The following is a 21,460-nucleotide window of genomic DNA, read 5'->3' as shown; positions in this document are numbered from 1 at the left end:
AACAAGGATTGTGTTCACAGAAGGGTAGCCAGAAGTAAAATACTGATTTCTAAAGAAACATTGATGCCTGCTGAGTTTCACTGAAGAGGATGTAGATGGCCCACACATCTTCTAGAAAAATATTTTATGGACAGATGCAGCAATGGTTGCACTTTTTTGGCTCAATGAGAAATATTTTGTTTGGTGAAACAAAACGCTGCCTTCAGCCGGAAGAAGCTCGCCACAACTGCCGAGCAATGCGTTGTGAGAATGATGGTTTGGGGGTAGCTTTGCTGCCCAAGTACTTGGGTGGCTTGCCGTCATTCACATGTCCACGCATTTTGCAATGTATCAGAGGATCATAGAGGAGAATTTCATGCCACCCATCCATGATTGGAAACTGAACGAAAATAGGTCATACAGCACATACAATGAACACACACACATGCAAGATTTGTAAAGGAACTGCAGCAGAAGAAAAACATTTGCATTTTAAATGGTATTTTTAATGTGTAGGCCCATACCAATCAAGATGGGGGGGCATGATCTGAAGTGAGCTGTCCATGGACAGATGCCCTTAAAGGTAGCTGCTGAGAAGCATTTTTGTAAGCCCCAAATTCCTCCAAACGTACGCGAGTGACAGGGCAAAGGTTACAGGAAGCATGAGTTCCTCAATGGTGATGCCACCGGGTACTGGATCGAAAGGTCCGCATACTTTTTCATACTTGGAAAATGCATGTTGAATAATATTTGGAAAAAATCGCGTTTTAAAGTACCACGCTTTTATTTAATCAGGTTATCATTATTCATTATCTAATAACAGTTTAGGTTTGCATTTTGAAAATATGATAAAATCCTAATGAGATAACACACATTTTCTCTGGGTGCTATAATTTTGGTGGCCAGAAAGGAAAGAAGAGCAACAACGTGAATGACATGCATTGAGACTTCCATATAAGAGGCTAGTAGGTTAAATTCCTACACTATTTATCAAACAACTGAAGGCAAGCTCATTTTGATTAAAGTATTGTATCACTGGGATTTCATTTTTATTGAATACATTGCCACCACGGCTGCTTTAATGAAAGATTCAACAACCACATGACTGCACATCTTTAAAACTCACAAATAGTCAAGCGATATTGGTTGCAGGTTTTATCATTCCACATCCCATCAGTGTACATCTCAACACACTTTTCCGCCCCTTTCCCATTCGGCTCACTGCGCCTCCAGTTTGTGTAATTGAGAGGGGAGTCATCCAAGTAATGAAATTCCCCTGTTGTCTGACCCTCAATCATCCCAAGGTACGTGTATCTATTGTATTTAGTCACAATTGCCAAAACGGCACTGTTTTCCGATGGGTTCATCGGCGTAACAACTCTCCCTCCAACGCGCTCGCATGATTTCTTCGTAGTGTCGAAGTCCACTTCTTTGCCATTGGTGGCAATCACTTTTTCACCGATATGTTGAATGATTCCTCCCAAAGTTAAGGCTGCTCAGAAAGAGGGGGAAAAAGGTTCATGTGGTTAATGACTGTCATCCAATTTAGTACTTTATAGTGGCAATCATGAATCTGATGGATATACGTGGTTATACAGCAGCGCAAAATTACAAATTCGAAAATGTCGAATTCGAAAAGTGCTCTGTGGTATTATCGTGCAATATTTTTCAAACATCCCCTTGCCCGCTCCCCACTACTTATCCTTTGGTGGCATACTTCGTTGTGTGTCGCCGACTCCCTTGTCTCCCTGCAACACCAGTTCCCTTCCTTCACTTACGTGGACGGGAACTGGCGCCGCAGGCTCAGTTATTTTTCCTAGCTTTATTTACAGGCTGCGGGGGACATCCACGCCACCACCGATCCCATTATAGCGAACCAGGGGGCGGGGGATACCCCCGCAAATCCTGCTTCCCTTGTTTGCTATAATGGGAACGTATGGTACAATTGTTCGACATTTTCGGTTGTACAAAATCTTCGTACCACCGAAATGCGAACAATTGTACCATACGTACATTTTTTTCTGAATTTTCTACGGCTTTGGGATCTGATTACCTATTTACTTATTATGTACTGAACTATATTTTAGATCCCTTTTCAGATCTCCTCCCTTTTATTTTGTATTTTTAGAAAACATTGCGAATGCCTCACTTGTAGACATTCTGTCAACAAATGTAAAAAGTGTCTCTCCTTGCAAGATATTGATTGTCCATCTGATATTCACTATAAATACTGAAACATTGTGGGAGCCCCTCTACTGAGAATAAACACAGCCAAAGACCAGGCTGACATGCAAATTGTTATGTCTCCTCTTGAAAGGTACAATGAGCTAAAACATGGTTGTCGACCCTCCTGAGTGGGAACCATCCGATAAAACAAGATATTCGGCCATGCTCCTTCGCAATAGAGTAGCTCCCACATTTCTTGGTACATATACTGGCTCACATTTGGAACTCTATTGGAAGATTGAGAGCTTTGGTATGTTATTCACATCTGACAACCTAAATACAATTATAGTTTTAAAAAAGCCCACAAGGGTACCTGAGTGAGTGAGCTAGTGAGCAAACAAAAGAATGAATGAATGAATGTGTAAGCTTTACCCTGCCATGTGATGTAGACCTATGTGTGTTTCCTGTAATGCACATGACGGATTTGCATACAAAGGCCAGCCATACTTCCCTGCATTATTTTTTTCTGGCATGGCAAAAAACGTCTTTTAAAACCAGGTTTGCGGCAGAATATGATTAATGAACAGTAGGGATAGTAGAGGTCCTTTTCTGGGTGTCAGACGTCAATTTGGTCAGTCCGCGAGATAAGGGGCCTCATGAAGTAATTGCATGTATATAGCTCATAGAAACTTGAGGTTTCAAGGTTAATGAGACAGTCAAAGCAAGCTGGAAACAATAACAGCAACCAGTTCGTCCCCTGAATATGTGGGATCCATCTTCCTTGGTTGCGACACATAGCTAAATGGATACATTGAAAACTGAAAATATTTATGAGTGAAAGACCAAGAGAAAAACATGATATAAAGGCAACATTACCTCCTTCAAGTCTTCCAATTCGTTTCTTTAAATCAGTGATTGTTTCCTGTAATTGCTTATCTTGAGAAGCGGGTATACCTACAAGAAAACACATACATACATATGTAATATCACCAGTGTATAGGGGGTGCCAACCGCTCCCTCTCAACTGAGTATCGATAACATGATAGGCAGATCAAATGGTTCTATTTTTGCAGAAATCAGAATTATAGTGCCTTAATTTAGGGTAAAACGTGCACATGACACTGCACATTTTAATACTCAACCCAAAAATGATTTTAAATTCAATCAATTATAGGGAGTAGCACACCAGTGCAAATTAGCTACATTATAAAGGACCAAGGTCTTCGCATCTACAACAAGATACAAGTAGACCAACTAAAAAGAGTATATTGTCCACAATACCTATCAATGACCATAGCCAAATTTGTTCCTAATATAGCACCAAACTTTATAAAGTGCAATGTGCCACCTTTCACATTTGGAATTTAGACAGTAAACCCAAAACTCTATAGATTTAATTGAGTTATAATCATGGGTAAATTGACCAAGCAGTGTCAACACACCCAAGGTCATGCAAACTTTATTAACAAAACTCAGTCCTTTAGCATATTGAGTAATGCTTCTGTCTTCATGTTACGGGAAACCTGGTTGAAGGAACAATTCCTAATGGATGGATATGTCGTTTATAATGAACGGTCAAAGGGGGCGTCCATTTGGTGGCCGCATGATAGGGGTCAGACATGAATATGATTCCTCTTTGGTGCAGCACGATGAAGCAAATGAGAACGTGCTGGCTGTTGAGGTGATCATTAATGTTGGCCTCTGCAACCAGCGATTGCTTATCATAAATGTATATGATACGCCTGGTGTTCTTATGATCGATATTATTTTTATTATTTATTATTATTATTATTATTATTATTATTATTATTATTATTATTCAGGTATCTATCGACTCAATCCTATCAGGTTTGCATAAAAATACTGACTTGGACATGGTACTATCAAGGGCGTCATTTCACCAAAATGCCTTGGGTAGCAGACGTGACATCACACGATCCTTGATCTCTGATGACATCACAGGAAGTGATGCCATTTGACCCCACCCCGAAATGACATCACAGGAAGCGATGGAACAGGACCTTTCACCCCTTGACAAAACAGGAAGTGGCATCACATAGCATTGTTGCTAAGTACACTATGAAAAATATAGTTACAATATCACTGTAAAATGATATACATTTCATACAAGAATGGATCACATATGTATCGCTAATATTGGTGTGTATATGCCCATATTACCAAATTACTGTGAATGCAAGCGGGTGTCCAAAGCCAAATGATAACAAGCACTTTATATTGAACAAATAGGCTTACAATATCACCCAACCTGTGTTGGTACTCATTTATAAACCTCAGAAGGATGAAAGGCTGAGTTTGACTTGCCGGGATTCGAAACCTGCAATCTGCAGATCACACACACATCGCGGCAGCGAGCGATCAACCCAATGAGCTATGTTACCGGCCATAGCTATCAAACCAGCTATAGTAAAATGAGCAATTACATGTCTGAATGTTCTCAAAGTCAGAAAGCAAATTGCACTCTGTAGTGGATACCATTAAACTGGTAACTGAGATTTAACAGCGGGCCAGTTAATCTGCAGTTCTGGTGCAAATTTGGCTCCATGTCGAGCTTGCCTGGATGTACTTTTCAGGCTTCCGTGGTTAGCAAAATACATACCATTGGGAGGCTTCATAACTGTGTATTAAAGAATATATAGTAGGCCATGGGAAGAAGCGCACTCACACGGCATTCTGTACTCTGGGCACTTGTCACCTCAGACATGAAAACAAACATCTTGAACAGCATGGCATGGGGATAGGAAAAATATACACATTACAACAAAGCATTAATTGTAGCAAAAAGAAATCAAGGGCCACTTTATGTGCCATGGTCAAACACTGTACACAAGCTTTTAGGCACAGGGATTTTGTCAAGTGACCGAAGACACCAAGATGGAATGTGTTGTGATGATCGTAACAGAGACAATGGCCGCAAAAAAACACGCTATAACTGCAACTTGCAGAAAGCAGAATACATAGTCCGAAATGGATTCTTATTGTACTCGAAATGCTTTTTGAAAGTTTTTGTCTGAATTGTGAATTTGAGATGTTTAAGAACAGACTAAATTAGTGACTCACCCACTGAAGTGTACCTCAAATAAACCTTCAACTAGTCTGTCAATTCTCATATAGAATTCCAGAAAGACAAATGATTTGCCATTCCTATTTTTTCGTTTTTAGGATCACTGCTAAAAGTGTTACACTTGTGGAACCTCCTGTTTTTTTTTTTAAGAGGCCTGAACAAGAAAGCCAGCCACTCCAGAAGCAAAGTGCCACACGGAGATGGCCACAACCCAGGAGCTTCTTTTTTTAGGGGAAGCAAGGGAGACCACAGGGGTAGCCAGGGAAACCTCAGGGGCTGCAGGTGCGACCCCTGGCAGCCCCAAAATGACATCCTTGGGTACTATTGGGAGGTGATTTGAATGCCAGATGTGGTGAGCATTCTATTGAGGAATTTTACTCTGAGATTAGACAGGATTGTGTATTGTCCCAGAATGTTGTCAATCCAAAAATTACTCAATGGTTTAGCTTCCTGGAACTCTGTAATCTGGTTATTCTGAATGGCCGTATTTCTGGTGATATACCTGGCCAATTTACTTGGAAATGTGGCCATTCAGAGGCCAATCTTGATTACCTATGCGGAAACCCCCAATTAATTAATATCTCTAAGAACCTAAATTTCACAAAGAATTTATTTAGTGACCATGCAACCTTACGTTTGTGTACAGAATGTACTATTTTGTGTTACCATCAATATGCCACCTGTGACTTTGTACCTAATCAGGCAGGAAACCTGGCTATATGGTCTGAATGTAATGTCAGCAAGATAGGCCGGACACTTGTATTTGTGTATAATAACTGCTTGAGTTTGCAAACTGGCAATGAAATTGAATGTTAGTTGAGCAGACCTGCGCGTGATAATTTTAAAAGCAGTGCAAAAACACAGGCCCTGTTTACCAAGAATCATGTTCGCCCATTTGATGTTGAAATACAGAGGGAAAAGAGGTCATTGAGAATTGCCCTTCAAAAGTTGAAAAATGAAGGCAGTAGAGGCTTTTTGCTATTTGAGGAGCGACAAAAATTGTAAAATCGTTATAAAAATTGGCTAACTCGCAAGAAAGAACTGCGTTTGACAACCAATTGGCAAAAGATGATTTTAGCCCCCAGCAATAAGAACACCAAAATAGTGGGGCACATTCTTGACCAGGCCCTCTACTCAAAATATTATCAACCCAATCTCTGAGAAAGTCTGGCACTCTTATATTGAAACTAATATGTCTTGTGTCGACTCTGTTGACTTACCTGCCTCTCTGTGTAGCGTTGAATGAGCAATGACCTTTGAATTTGATGTTATGGGAAGTGATGTAACTAAATTAAATAAGTCTCGAGCCCCTGGGCCCAATGGCCTCTCTACATCTACTCTGAACGGAAATAAGGACATTTGGACTATTATATTATATGATATTTTTTACAAAATCTATTGGGAAAGACGTATTCCAGATTCCTGGAAAAAAGCTATCTACGTCCCTATATTCAAAGCTGGTGATCGTCTTCTACCTGAAAATTACCACCTGTTGGCCATTTTGGACACAACGGGCAAGGTTTTTATTGGTTTCTTGCTAGATCATCTACAAGCATGGGTCTCGGAATATAGCATCTTGAATGAATATCAAACAGGTTTTAGAAAACCATCCAGCACTACCCATAACATACGCATGTTAGGCGCAGTAATGACTAGAGCAAAGACCAAACTAAATCCATTGGTTTATATTTCTTTTATTGATGTTCAAGCTGTGTTCGTTAAGTGAATCATTCGCTCCTTGGGAGGAAACATAAGACCCTTGGTTGCCCAGAATGGATACTCGAGATTTTGATGGCTCTTCATTTGGGCACTACATCTCAGATCAGGCTTGGCAACAACAGGTTACTGTCTCAAGATATAACCGTTGCCAGAGGGGTAAGCAGGGATGCTTGTTGGCTGCCCTCCTATTTAACCTTTATATCTCTGACCTTCCAACTAGTCTGGTTTCATATGCTAACTGTCCCCTTAAGATTGGTAAATGTATTGTCGCTGCAATTTTATACACCAGCGCCTTAGTGTTATGTGACCAGATATTTAGTGGGATGAGATCTATGCTATCTGCCCTTTCATGTTACGCTGAAGAACATGGACTATCTAGTAACCTGAAATAAACTAAATCTATACTAGTTTCTGCCCGACGTACAAAAGAATTGCTATTCATTTCGACTGTAGGTCATATTGCATACACTCACTGCTATAAATATCTTGAAGTTGAAATGTCTGAATCTAGAGGCTACCATGAATTGGTCTCTTGTAGAAAGTTAAAAGCTAAATATATATCACTCTTGGTACGGCAATTTGTATATCACCATGCAGGCTTCTCCCTTGGTGGTATACTGGTTCTCTACCGCCAATGGTTCATCCAGCCATTTTATAGGGCTTAGATGCCCTTGAAATGCCAAATCTTGAATGGCTCAATGTGCTCGAAGGGTTTTTCTGGAGATGTGTTTTGCAACTTCCCCCTTGACCTCTATACAGTACATCTTCCTAGAACTAGGCTTACTATCCCTGAAATCTATGGCTATAAAACAGAGAGGCAAGTTCTTTTTGAAACTGAAAACATCACCTATCTGTCTGATATTGAACTGGTTGGGCTCTAACTATTGTCTAACCCATGGCCTGACAAAAGAATGTGGGTTGATGTAGTTGATTTCAAATTATGTCAGGACCTAAACTGGGAACCCAACTTCCATTGCAGCCATTAATTCACAAAGCTTAAATGTGCCTTAAGCTGATGACTGAATAAGTGGGATTGGGTTAAAAATGATGACCACCTCCAATCCCTTCGGTCTCCATGATAAATAACAGATTTATGAAGCCTCAACTCTACCTTCTTCGCTGCCCAGACCCCGAAGTGCGAAGATTTAGAATGCTTCTTCGCACTAATCAATTACAAACTAGATCTGTACGAGGTGGTCAATGGAAGATTCACAGAGAAGATAGGTATTGCAGAATATGTGAAAATTTGGAACACATCGAGACTGTGCAGCATGTGATGACAGAATGCCCTAAAATGGGACATATTTATATGACACTGCTAGGCGAATTTACCCATGAGTATAACTCGATTAAATCCATAGAGTTTTGGGTTTGCTGTCTAAATTCCGAATGTGAAAGGTGGCACATAGCACTTTATAATGTGTGGTGCTATATAAGGAACACATTTGGCAATGGTCAATGATAGGTATTGTGGACAATATACTCTTTTTAGTTGGTCTACTTTTATCTTGTTGTAGATGCTAAGACCGTGGTCCTTTATAATGTAGCTAATTTGCACTGGTGTGTTACACCCTCTTTATTGATTGAATTTAAAATCCTTTTGGGTTGAGTATTAATTTAGTATCAATTATGTGGATCGACATCAACCTAAATCTAAATCTTAATGAATGTGTTTTATTTATGTTTTAATTAAATGTTTGATCGTGTATTTGGTATGTTGAAATGTTTTGATAATTGATTGTATGAAATGTGTATTTGTGTATACATTTGTAAAAGTTCTTTTTAGAACGGAATACAAATAAATAAATAAATAAATGAATAAATAAAACTGTGCATATTTGGGTTAGGGTGACCAAGGAAATGAAGGGTTCTTTAAATATACCATACATATCATGAATGTATAAAGATATATTATGAATAAGGGATACAAAGTGAGAGATGCTTAAATAAATAAATAATAGCTCCCTGGAGAATTAATGCAGTGTCAGACAAAAATATATTTCAAAATGGATAACTCAAGTACAAAATGGTATCCAGTCCTAAGCCTGATGTGAAAAACGATGACTCATGCCAAGAGATTTCAGACAAGAAAAAGAGGCTGATACAGTAGAGATAGTCTTTGGCAGCATCTCATAGTGATGTAATCAGGTTTGTGAGGTTAAAATTGGAACTTGGCAGGAAAAGCAGACACGATTATTGATGAAGCTAGATAAAGCAAGAGGAACTTAGATACATTTATCTATGTTCTTAATGAAGAAAGCACAATGTGTGTCATGCAGACCATTCTGAGAGGCAATCTGTATTATATGGCACCATATAATAAAGTGTATCTATTTCTTCAACAGTATAAGGCACTAACTAACTTGGCAGGATCTCAAAAAATCAGTTAAAGAGTGAACACTGATGTGATGGAGATTTTCTTGGCAGAAGTTGTCAACTGTCATGGTCGTGTCTAGCCAAATCTAAAATAAGCTTATTAGTTTTGTGCATCAGAGAACATTTTGGATGCCAGCTATGCTAATGAGGACTTGGTGTACACCAGACTATAAAAGCAGGGGACAGGCAAAATGTCTTTGAGTGTGTCCAGAGCGTGTCTTATAACTACAGCCAATAAAGACTGCTGAGAAACTCCCAGGCGTCTTATTTTCTGTACTTCTGTCTGATCAATGAGGAGTGTTCATAGATGCCAGATGCTTGATGGGGTGACGACCCCTGGTTCAACAGCCTCATCCTGACTTTGTCCAACATATATGTAGTTAGAACTGTATTTGGTTGTACAATACCATTGCACAAATTCCAGTTGCACTTATACATTCATCAGCACTCAATGTCAGAGGTACACTAAGCCTATTCTCCTCAACATCCTGTGTAGTGGAACAATTGACATCTATGGTATTCTTCCATTTCCACCTTTTCCACTGCTTGGTGGAACACCCACACTATACTATGCATGTATCACATTCGTTGACCTTATGCCATTGTCCTATTACATGATTGGTTTGCATGTTTCACCAATCAGTCTGGTCGAAACATAACAAACAAACTGCTACATAACAGTAGAGACAAAACGGGACAGATAATTTGGCAGGGCAATTAAATTTATGTGAAACCTTTTAATTTGTTTATTTTATTTTATTGGTAATTTGTTCATGTGAGCATATGCAAAAGAAAAGTCACTTCAGGGTGCTGGAGAGGCGAGGAAAAGGGATTGTGATGGAGAATGGAAGGAACCCGAGTTGAAGGTGTGGGGAGTTGATAATGGACCAGAGAAAACCAATCACAATAGGTGTTCATGGCAAAAGAATCACCATGGTGCAAAGTATTTACACTCAAAGCGGTCTAGGAGTTTGTGCTGTTAAACCAAGCTTTGGTACCTTACAGTCCTCAGATGATGATGGAGTGGTCCTGAAGTGAGAAGGCCCGGGACTGGTAGAAAGTTTCAGCTTTGAACAGGGTCCTGAATGATTTGGAGTTCTCATTTCTGAATATTGCTCTCATCTTGTTCAAGAGAGTAAAGCTTTGGACAGATATGGCCATTCCTCCATCTTTGTCTTTTGTACGTGACGGAGCATAATCTTGCATCTGTGGCATAAAATGTATATCTTGGGGAGTGCGCTTTTGTTATGTTATGTTAATGATTATTGTAGAGCGCAACTGTGACCCGTAGGTATCCTGGCGCTAAAGAGTAGAAGCAACAGAGGGGATTTTTAAAAGGAAAAGGACTACTTGGGAAAGAGAAAGGTCTTCAAAGATTTTCGAAATAGAGCGTGATCCATTATTACCCTCATGGGGAGGGCATTCCAGAGGAGAGCAGCGGCAACTGAGAATGCAGTACCACCTTCAGATTTCTTTTTGAACCTAGGTACAGCAAAAAGGCCTGAGTTTGCTGACTGAAGCATGCGGACTGGAGAGTAAGGAGTCATCTTCTGAAGATGAAGAGCCCCCTGTTTATGCACAGCTCGATGGGTCTGTTTTTTAAAACTTGTATATTTTGGGCTGTTTCCATTACCTGCCTTGCAGACTAGGATGAGAGTCTTTAGTTCAATTATATTTTGTATGAGAAGCACGTTTAGCACCTTCAGGGTGGGGAGACATGGTCAGATAAATTGAGACCCAGGGTCATCCTTGCTGCATTATTCAAGAAAGTTTGCGGTGCAAACAGCCCATGCAAAGCCCTTGGAAAAACACACCACAAGCTCAGATTGCACCCTTTCCCTACTTTAATCAAGCAATCCAAATGGGTCAGTCATTAGTCACCATACAATCTTGTCTGTAAGTTAAAAATCAAGTAATTAGCCATCCTAGGTCTAGTTGTGCTTAGCTTGCCACCAAAGGTTTAACCGTAATCTGAGATTCCAGAGTTTCGGAAAAAGTTTGAATGCATCGACAAGCCACAATTGGAGGAGGCATTTGCAATAAGTGCCTATACTTTCACTGAAAGTACCCAATTTGATAGTTTAGAATTGATTGTATGGTACATCTTGCCGAATTTGCCCAGTACCATTTGATCGTTTCTAAACAATCAAATAGCATAATCACTACCAAACATGGGAAGCAGGGGTTTCGGTGGTGTCCCCCAAATCCCTTGTTTGGTAGGGATGGTCTTTGGGGGGCAGCCCGGGTGTCTCCTGCTTCTGGAGGTTCGGAGGTGGGGTACGGGGGACAGCCACTTATTAACAATTCAGGAGTTTACGAAAATTGCCCTTCTCTATCTTTTGGTGTGGTGTGTATGGAATTCCAGGGCTGTATATTTCATTGAAAGTCCTGGCAGTTCCATGTGTTAAAATTGCAGCAAAAATGGCCATGGACACAAAATATTGCAGCAAAAAGGTTGTGGTTTTGCCGCCGCAATCCATGTAAAGGATGCGGGGGACACCCCCACAACCCAACAGCATTTTTACAGCGATTTTTAGTAAAGGCAACATTTTTGCCGCAATTTTAGCACTGCATACCATCCTGTCATATAAAAGCTGGCTAGTTCCTAAATGGAGGGCCCTGGAGTGCAATCCGAGCAGCAGAACCTGAGCTCTCCACATATTCCAAGGGGCAGCAACTCTCTTCCCAAAGCCCTGCTCCATATCAAAAATGATGATTGTGTAATACTCAAACATACTTGGTTTTATCTCTAGTATGTCCAATCCAACTAGTGCTTTCCTACATGGCAGTTTATCTGTCAGTCTTGTTGTGGAGCAACCATCACATCCTCTAACACCGCCTTAGAATAACATGTGACTTCACGCATCCCTTTTAGAGGAAAGTGCAATCAACTTGATGAGAAACAAGGTCACTCTAAAGCGGGTTTCAATGGTTTTGAGAAGCTACTAAGCGATTATATCAGCCACCAGAAACATCTACTGTTAGCATAACAACTACACTGAGCTAATGAATCCCTATGGAACTCAACACTCGCACATGACCTGGAAACGCGACAAGCCACTGAAAAGTCTTGCTGTCGACCTTGATCTGTGATCTTGTGTTGTGAACTGGAAAAACAATATTCTTTCTGATCCACGCCCCCCTCCAACCTGAAAACATGTACCACCCACAGTAGTCTGCACGTCATACATGTCTCGTCCATGATTTAGGCAGGGTAACAGTCATGTACATTCCATTGCCAATAGAGGATGCGAAAGCACAACCTTACAACCCTTCTCAGGGTACAGAAGCACTGCTGACCTGCACTCACCAATAAATAATCTGGATTAGGGGGTGCGTTCCGGCTGATATCTGAACGAGATCTTGATGTTTCCAGATCTCGACACGTCCACTCTTGGGGCAGAGCCCACCAAGGTATGCACCTGTTCCTCATCGTATAATCTTCTCTTTGTTCCTTACTTTTGCAGGTCAGATTCTTCATTGAGCGCTTTTTCCCGTCCTTGCTCTCGGCATGTGGAACGACCTGCTTTCATGGATTTGATTTTTTCTGGAACAGCTTGCCTATCGCAAGGCCCCCAAAACCTGTCTCGTTTGTGCCACTTTGCCCTCCCTTCTGCTATAATCGCCAAGAAACCAGCTGGTGGCGAGTGCCGTCCTCTATGAAAACGCGATGAACACTTGATGATATCCTGCATTAGTCCCTCCCCAAAAGGAAGGCAGTCACATGTTCATATTGAGTTATTAAACAGGTCATCCATTTTGATATGAAACTGTGTACACGAGGACAATGGCAGTGAGCACAGAAATCCCTTCCCAGGGTGAAGCTATGACACTTGAGGTTTTGATTGAGCAGCGCGTAGCAAAACCTCTTCACACATGCATACACAACCCTGAAGATGCATCTTTCCAATGTCGTCCACAGAAATCCTGCATTGGCCTCTTATATTTGAATGGATGGATTTGTTTGTATTACATTTGAAAAAAAAAACATTCAGTTAGATGATGGAACGTGAAGTACAAGAAAAATCAAGTTTCTACCAGCATTTCCTGGTTATCTTTCTGGCAATACTCGTGAAAAGGCAACTACCCTTATCTTGGAGAAGAATGTGAGAGTTCACTTTGACCTGGGGCATTTTGCTTTCACAAGCTGTTTTGTTCTGTGAATCGTGGGAACATAAAAACATTTATTTTCGTCTAAAGCGCATACTACAGACCTCATTTTCTGGTGTGTTCACCTTTTGGCTGGCCTGTAAAAATGTGCCCTTCTTCAGTCTTTTCCTTCTTAACCCCTTCAGACAGATTTCCAATGCGATCAGGATCATTCCTCACTAAGCGTTTACAAAGCACTGTGAAGTACCTGCTAACTGGCTAACCGCATGTGCAATGTGCCTCACAGCTTAATATGATAACAGGCAAGTACTCTGCAGTTCATAAAGGTGTACAATCATCTGCAACTCAGTGTGAATACTTGACTTTTGCCTTGCAGGAGTACAAGGACCAGCAGAGGCTAAAACACCTGCTTTAGCCCTCACACTTTTACAAATCAAGACCTATCACAGTCACAAAGGTAAAACAGGCAGAGTTAGGAGACATACCTCCTTTGCCTTTTGTGGTAACCTGGGCCGAGGGAAGTCTATACTCCAAGAGGGGTGTGAATGGGATTCAGTGGTAAACCCAACACTGAAGTATAACAGTCCAAAATAAAGGAATGTCCAATCAAGGTTCTATACAAATATATATATTCAAAAATACTTTATTTCAGTGGGAGGCCATAAAAGCTGCAAAAACAAAACATGTATACATACAAAATAGTTATCACATGCTTAAAAATACATTTCTTAGCAAATAGCTGTCACATAAGACAATAATATAGTTCCCGTGCTTCGATGGAACAGCTGTATCATACAATTGATAAATAAAAAAGTCTCCACAAAACCTCTCCTGGAGATTAGATCGTTAATCTCAACATTTTATCAGCACTCATCTAGCATTACCTGTTACTAATAATCAATATGATTAGCAATTCAATCTATATACAACAATAGTAATGTTATAGTGCCTTGCCCAACAACTTTCATTTCCAGTTCCCTTACACATCTACAAGCTGGCAGAAAATTAAATGTGATTGTCTATCACTTTCTTCCTACGCATAGGATATGGGAAATTTGCCACAGCGAGAGCAAGAGATACATTGTTATTACTTCTACACGCCTTAATGGCGGACAAAGTATCACATATGTTCAATTCACTAAATCTGTGTTTCAAGTAAGATCTTCTCAGGTTTATATACAAAGGGCAAATGAATATAAAGGAAATCTAATATATATACTTTAATTAAACACGGCATATGAAGTAATAATTGAATAGAAAACACTACAAACACCCACCCCTGTATAAAGAACACAGAATATCCAATCTTCAAAAGGGCCAAAGCAGGAGGCTTCAGCTTCCCATTCTTAGCCCCAAAACAATGGAATGCCCTCCCTATTAGTCTAAGGAACGAGACTTCCCACCTGGCCTTCCGCAAAGCACTCAAAACAAGACTCTTTAACTAGTCCTCACCAGGTCCTGCAGGTTCACCCAGATATCTGGTCCAGGAAGGTGTAATTCTTTTTTCCAGTTCCCCTGTAACCACTGAACTGCAGAGCGCCTCTCACATTGTAACATTGTCACGATTAACTACCACCTGTCTGGCATTAGGTTTACTGTAACCACGAACCACAGACAGGCTGTCTTGCCATGCTGTTGTTCCTTCTGTGTTTCTGTAACTAAGTAAGCACTGCTTGTAACAGTGCCACAATGCCAGAACACCGCTTTGTGTGCTTTATAAATGTAAAAATAAATAAATAAATGGTAAAATGCAGCTCTCTGTGTAATGAGAAAGGGGGAAAAACAGCAATAAAAACCACAATGTTCAAACAAGGATCAGTTCCAGAGTTACAAAAAGGGACTAATGTGACCTAGCCAGTCTCTAGGGCCAAAAATGTAAAAGGGGGCATATCAGGCAATAATACCTTTTGAAGTGTTTTAGCAGTTCGCCAATGGAAAACCAGGCCTCTCAGTGCGGTTGGAGGGTTCAATTCAGTCCAAAATGTGGCAGTCACAGTGGTCCAGAGGTGAGCAGATGTCAACATGGGGTTGGACTGGAAGAATGTTGATGTTCGAAGCAGGCCAGAGTGATGCAGATTATGGGTGTCATTAGGTTCGATTCAATGGTCAAATGGCAGATGAGCTGATGACGAGATGAGCAAGTGAGCTGATACGATGTGGGTTTCGAAGTATGCAGTTTGGCAAGAACACCAGGGTGACTTTGATCGTCGGCGATGAAGAGGTTGCAGGTTCCGAAGGTGGTTCGAGCAATGCAAGTGCAGCAGTACTTCTCTGTCAGAGCTGAGGCAATGATGTGCTACAGATGCCATGGTGAGGCAGTGAACTGGTTCGAATGAGCGGAACTGCAGTTTAAATATTGTAGAGTGCCAAAGGCAGATCAAGAGGGTCCTGTTGGTTCAAACTGGGTAGAATGCACTCAAATCATGCCTTGAAGCATATTGACAGAGACATTGCAGGCATTCTGGCTGTCTTGACTCTCAGGAACTGTGAGTCCCACTACATGGCCTCAAGGACAAGGTGGGTGCTTTTCTCCATCTCTCAAACACAGGGGAGGCTGTCACACCCCTTCAGGGGTCCTTCATGATGGGGATGTCCTGGGCAGCAGTGTGGCTGGCAGAGATGTGGGTCTTGATCCTAAAGCAGGTTCACCTACAATGGACCATGCAGATGGTCAGGGAACAGAGCTTGCCTCTGTCTTGAAACACCTTCCTTCACCTCACTACTGGAGGACTTTGGAAAGGACCTCTCTCCCAACAGGGTCCAACACAATCTTCTTGAAGGTAAAAAGTCCACAGATAATTCAAAGACATGGTGGGAGAGCCTAAATGTGATTGGACAATAACAAGCCTACCTTAAGTGGTTGATCCCTCTCTTTAGAACAAATGGACTTTGCCTTTTGACATCACACCCAATGTGTTTTGTGCTACAGGAAGTGAAGGGGACCGGAAGGCAAGATACAGGCAGAGAGAAACCAGATGGTGGATCCTTCCTCCAGGTGTAAGGAGATTTCTCTGTCTACACTAACCCAGCCCTTTCATTCTCAAAAGAATCAAATGCCCATTTGGTATTCAGCACCATGGTGTGAGGCTACTCCTTTTGTGAAAAGGTGTACCCTTTCATTTCTGTTCCAAGGACGGCTGCCTGTGGAGTGACTTCCTGTCTGAAGAGGGTGTGACCTACTCTCACGAAAGAACAAAGAGAGGCAACCCCCAAGGCTTCATTTGTGCTAGAAGCATCAAGGACAGCCTTTTTGCAGGAATACACATAACCCTTGCACAGATGAACTGGGCTCACAGGGCTGACACATGTGCAATATCAAATTGATGTGGCTCAGATAATTATGAGAGATGCTGGTCACCAAATCATAACCTCAGGTAAGGCTTATATTTACAGTTGAATATGCCACCAGGACAACATTCCCATAGTTATTATTATTATGTATTTTTTGTATCAGGGGTGAATATCTTAAATGCAGCCCCTTCTATATATTGACTATAGCTGTGACTGTAACTGTCAAGAGGGCACCTGTGACCCCTAAACCTACTCTGTGCCACTGCAGAGAAGGCACTGCAGATTAGACTACTGATGCAGCTGGGAACAGGTCCACACTATGCGTTTGGCATGGAGCTTTGGGAAGGGAGACGTGGTTAGCAGGTCACCCTTTCTGAGATCGATTGACCCGGATGACTTTCTTAGTTAATAAAAATCAACACCCTTGCCAGATGGTAATTCCTTACATGCCCCCCAGCCAAAACGTTTGAGACTTGCCCTTCTAATGGCCTGGCTCATTCTGAAGGTGAAATTATCTGCTGAGGCCACCTGCATTAGAGTGCTACAATCCAGATTTCTGTTGTATGTCCATGTCCACTACCTGCAGGGCTATGGCCAAATGAAAAACTTAGAGTTCTCTCCCTGAATTGCAATAAGCCACCTCAGAGGTCGATTGTCTGTTTGGATGGAAAATGATCACTTGTTTCTGGTGGGATAGATGGTCTTCCCAGATATGGCTGAAAACAGCAATGTCATCTCGACAGACAATGCTGAAGTCCTCTAACCTAGATAGGACCTGATTCACCAACCTCTGAAAGGTGGCAGGGGCACTCTTTTATCAAAAGGCATCACTCTAAACTGGTAGTGCCCTTCTGGTGCAGTGAATGTTGACCTCTACTTTGCTTTGTCATCCTGCCATGAGGTCAAAGGTACTCATAAACTTGACAGCGCCTAATCTGTCAAAGAGCTTGTCTGTTCTAGGCATGGGGGGGTGACAGAAGTGATACCCCTATAATCCATGCAAAAGCGCACTTCAGTTTTCCCACTCATGAGCATTTTAGAGACTAGTACTTCAGGGTTAGCCCATAGGCTGTGGGAAGGCTCAATTGACACCAAGCCCATCATCCTGGAGACCTCCTCTTTGATGGTGTCCTTTACCTTATCAGACATCCTGTGAATTCAGTTCTTCACCGGCTTACTGTCTCCAGTGTCAATATCATTGATTCACCAAGCAATTTGTTCGGGAGTCAGTGAGAACAGACTCTTGTACTGGCCCAGCAGTTCCTGGCAGTCATGCAATTGATGTTCTATTATGTCTGGGAAAATGCTCACTCCGTCCAGAGACTCATTGGTGGACTCTGCATGCAAAAAGTCTGGGAGGGGCTTTGTCACCTTCTCACTCTCATTGTCGATCATGAAAGCCATCACTAAGCCATCCCGAATATAGTGAGGCTTCAGTTGGTTGACATGAAAGACCCTGAGTGTTTGCCTTGGGATTATTATGTCAATGAGGTAGTTAACTACACAGATCTTTTCAAGCACCACATAGGGCTCAGTCCACTTCTCATGAAGGGCGCTGAGTTTGACAGGCTCCATAATCCAGACCATCTGTCCTGGAGAAAACTCTGTCACTATGGCCTTGTGGTCATGTCAGTAGTTCAGGAGCTCCTGGATGGCCTTTGGATTCTGTGTGCTCTGTTCTTGGTCATCTTAGAGCTGAGGCCAAGTACATAATCGTCTATGTCGTGGGAAAGAGTTTGGGGATTTCCCTCCCAGCCTTCCCGCACCAGGTTTAGTGGACCCCTAACAGAATGACCAAACAGAAGCTCAAAGGACTGAACCCTGCACCGCTCTGTGGCACTTCCCTGTAGGAAAGCAGAAGGCATGCCAGGAGAATATTCTGTTTCCTTTTCAGGTGCTCTTCCAAGTCACCTTTCATGGGTTTCAGGGTCTTGTTCAACTGCTCAACAAGACCATTAGACTGTTGGTGACAGGTGGTGGAGAAATTGTAAGTAACTCCCCATTCATCTGACATAGCCTTCATAGATAAGAATATGAAGTTGGACCCCCTGTCAGAAATGACTTCTTAGTGGAATCCTACATGAGAGAATATTCCTATCATAGCCTTTGCCACCACTGTGGCATTGATGCATCTCAAGGGTACAACCTCAGAGTACCGTGGGCATTGTCTAGCACAACCAAGATGTAAAGGTTCCCTGAGGAAGTCTGAGGATCCAAAGGACCCAAAATGTCCATGCCTGTTCTTTCAAAAGGCAACTCAACCACTGGTAATGGAATTAATGAGGCCTTTGTTACCCTGCTAGTCTTACAGGATGATTGACAAGTCTGACAGGACCTTACAAACTCCTTTATGTTTATACCCATCTGGGGTCCGTAAAAATGGGTGGACAACCTGCCAGCTGTCTTGGTCACTCCTAAGTGACCTGTCAAAGGAATGTCATTAGCCAAGTGCAGTCGGAACCTCCTGTGACAATGGGGCACCACCAACCTCCAGTTGGTCGCTACCACAGGGACTCTTTAGCTCACTGAACAGGAGACCATTCTCTCAGTACATCTTGAAAACCCCAGTGGTTTCCCCCCTGAGCCTGTTTCACTGCATATTTATGTAGATCTGCCAGTGTTGGGCAGCCACACTACACATGCCAAAGGTCAGCCTGGCCGGGGTTTCCAGCGAAGGATAACTCACTTACCTCAAGTAGGCCCTTTAGGTCTGAGACTCCTGTGTCCTCCATGCCAGGTTGTGGTTCTTTGCCTGTAGGAAACCCTGGAGTCACTGAATCTGGTGCCATCACAGTAGGCACCTCAGTGGCCTCCAGGTCATCTCTGGTAAGAGCAGGCCTCTCTGTGGACTCAGGATCGGGACTGGGCAGCACAGGCGGCACTGTCCTTTCAACATCTTCAGCTGGTAGCACCCCTGGAAACATGGCCACAAGGGTTGCTAACTGTGCTGTTTCTTGGCCCTAGATCTTGTGATCACTGCAATTATTTAGGCATCAGGCGTGTCGTTCCCTAGCAGGCAGTCTAATGGAATTGCATCCCTGACAGCGAGAAAGAGCTGAGATATTTCACCCCTCCAGCTAAACTCTGCAATAGCCAGTTGGCATCTGGCGAGTCCATAAAATACCCAGACTTACAAGGGAGGACCAGGAAGAATCTGGTCTTCCACCATTGTCAGATAGAGGTGATACTCCCAGCAGTATCCCAAAAGGCTGGGGCTCTGTCCCCATTTATGAACATTTGGTCTAGATAAATTATTGTGTTGGTGGGAAACGGAACCTCTGTTGGAGACCCAGTGCCTTTCCCACATGGTGATATTAGGAAACATTCGGCCAGCGCCTGGTCTAGGTGGTATTCATCTTCTATGAAGTCCATGTTGACTATTGCCTCCTCTTCCATGAGGGAATAACTAACTAAGGCCTGCAAACTGTATCTTCTCTCCTATGGGTCATGTCCCCACATAGAAAGTAGTCTCTTGGGGCCGTGGGGGGGAGTCCGCAGTGCTAGGAGATCCCTTGTTCCTTCATTCTGTGGGAGCTGACAACCTAGGGGTCATGGATTTCCCTATGTGCTTTTTACACCCTTTCTTGGCACGGGGAGGAGAGCCTGTGCTCCTACCCTCCCTGTGTTTACTTTAAGCAATTGACTTCACATCTGGATGCCTGAGCCTTTTATCCAGACTCACGTCCTTGTATACCAGTTTGCAGCCTTTACAAGTTCCCTTAATTCTGTGATACTCTTTTCCACTAAATGCTGGTGTTAGTCTATCTCACATTCCTAAGGGTATTCTCACAGCAATCAGACTGAAAATTCCCTCAACTTTGTTACCTGAAACCCATCCATTGAGATACTTCAGAGATTAATGCGCAAACGTCATTCATCTTTGAGCTCCTTTCTTGGTGCTCTCTCTGAAGCTCCTAAGGTACTGCTCAGGGGTCTCTCAGTACTTTCTGAGGATGGTGGCCTCCATTTTCCTATAAATAGGCCTCTCCTCAGGAGCCAACTGAATATTAATGTCAGGTTTAGCTATCGGTAGGAAGCGCATAATGTCTGCACCCCACAACTCTTCTTCCACATCCTTCATGCAGAAGGCGAGCTCCAGTCCCTCAAACCAGTCAATCATGTCTTTCCCTATTTCATATGGAGGGACTAAGTCCTTAGGGTTGTGGCTCCTAGGTTCCCCTTGGGTGCCACCACTAGAGGTACTCCCTCCCCATTGTAAGCCCCCCTCTCTTCCCTATGGTGATCTAGCTCCATCTTGCACAGTAGCAAAAAGTGCTTCTGTTGTGGTCTTTTAGAGAAACACAGTCTGCTGAATTTGCTCGTCTAGAGCAATGGCGGCTCTCTGTTTCTGTCTCTGTAGAGCAGCAGCATCCCCCAGGTTCCTTACCTCCAAATCCAACTTCTTTTCCTCAAGGAAGAGCTCTCTATTGGTTAGGTCCTCTCCTCTGTGGCTCACCCTGGACCTAATGGAAACTGTTGACCCTGCAGAAGTTTTTGACCTGACTGAGGCCTGGGATTGGTGGGACCTGTGATGAATCCTATGGATCCCTCACCAAATTCCTGCCTAAAGTCTCGTCCCAGGTGACCACGGAAAGGCAGACACTTCCTGATGCTGACCTTGTGGATGGTGCTCTGCCTGAGGATCACCTGGGAGGAGAAAAGGATCAGACAGATGAGAAGATTCAGTGGGCTGAGACACAGTATTCACCTTCCTTTAAGGAAGAGCTATTACAA

The 21,460-nt window shown here is 42.5% G+C and overlaps 1 protein-coding gene across 1 annotated transcript in view; it reads right to left on the bottom strand.

Moving 5' to 3' along the window:
- Positions 1-744: 744 nt before the first annotated feature.
- The window catches only part of LOC138472729 (pulmonary surfactant-associated protein A1-like), a 75,941-nt gene continuing 55,225 nt past the window's right edge, over positions 745-21,460 (bottom strand). The window contains exons 4-5 of the mRNA XM_069611048.1: positions 3,022-3,099; positions 745-1,471 (exon numbers count right to left, since the gene is read on the bottom strand). Of these exons, the coding sequence (XP_069467149.1) occupies positions 1,095-1,471; positions 3,022-3,099 (455 nt within the window). The 3' untranslated portion in view covers positions 745-1,094. The remainder of the gene's footprint in view (positions 1,472-3,021; positions 3,100-21,460) is intronic.

Source organism: Ambystoma mexicanum, chromosome 8 (genome assembly GCF_040938575.1).
Source record: "Ambystoma mexicanum isolate Mex_15411 chromosome 8, UKY_AmexF1_1, whole genome shotgun sequence".
Taxonomy (NCBI): Eukaryota; Metazoa; Chordata; class Amphibia; order Caudata; family Ambystomatidae; genus Ambystoma; species Ambystoma mexicanum.
This window is presented reverse-complemented; position numbering and strand designations above follow the sequence as displayed.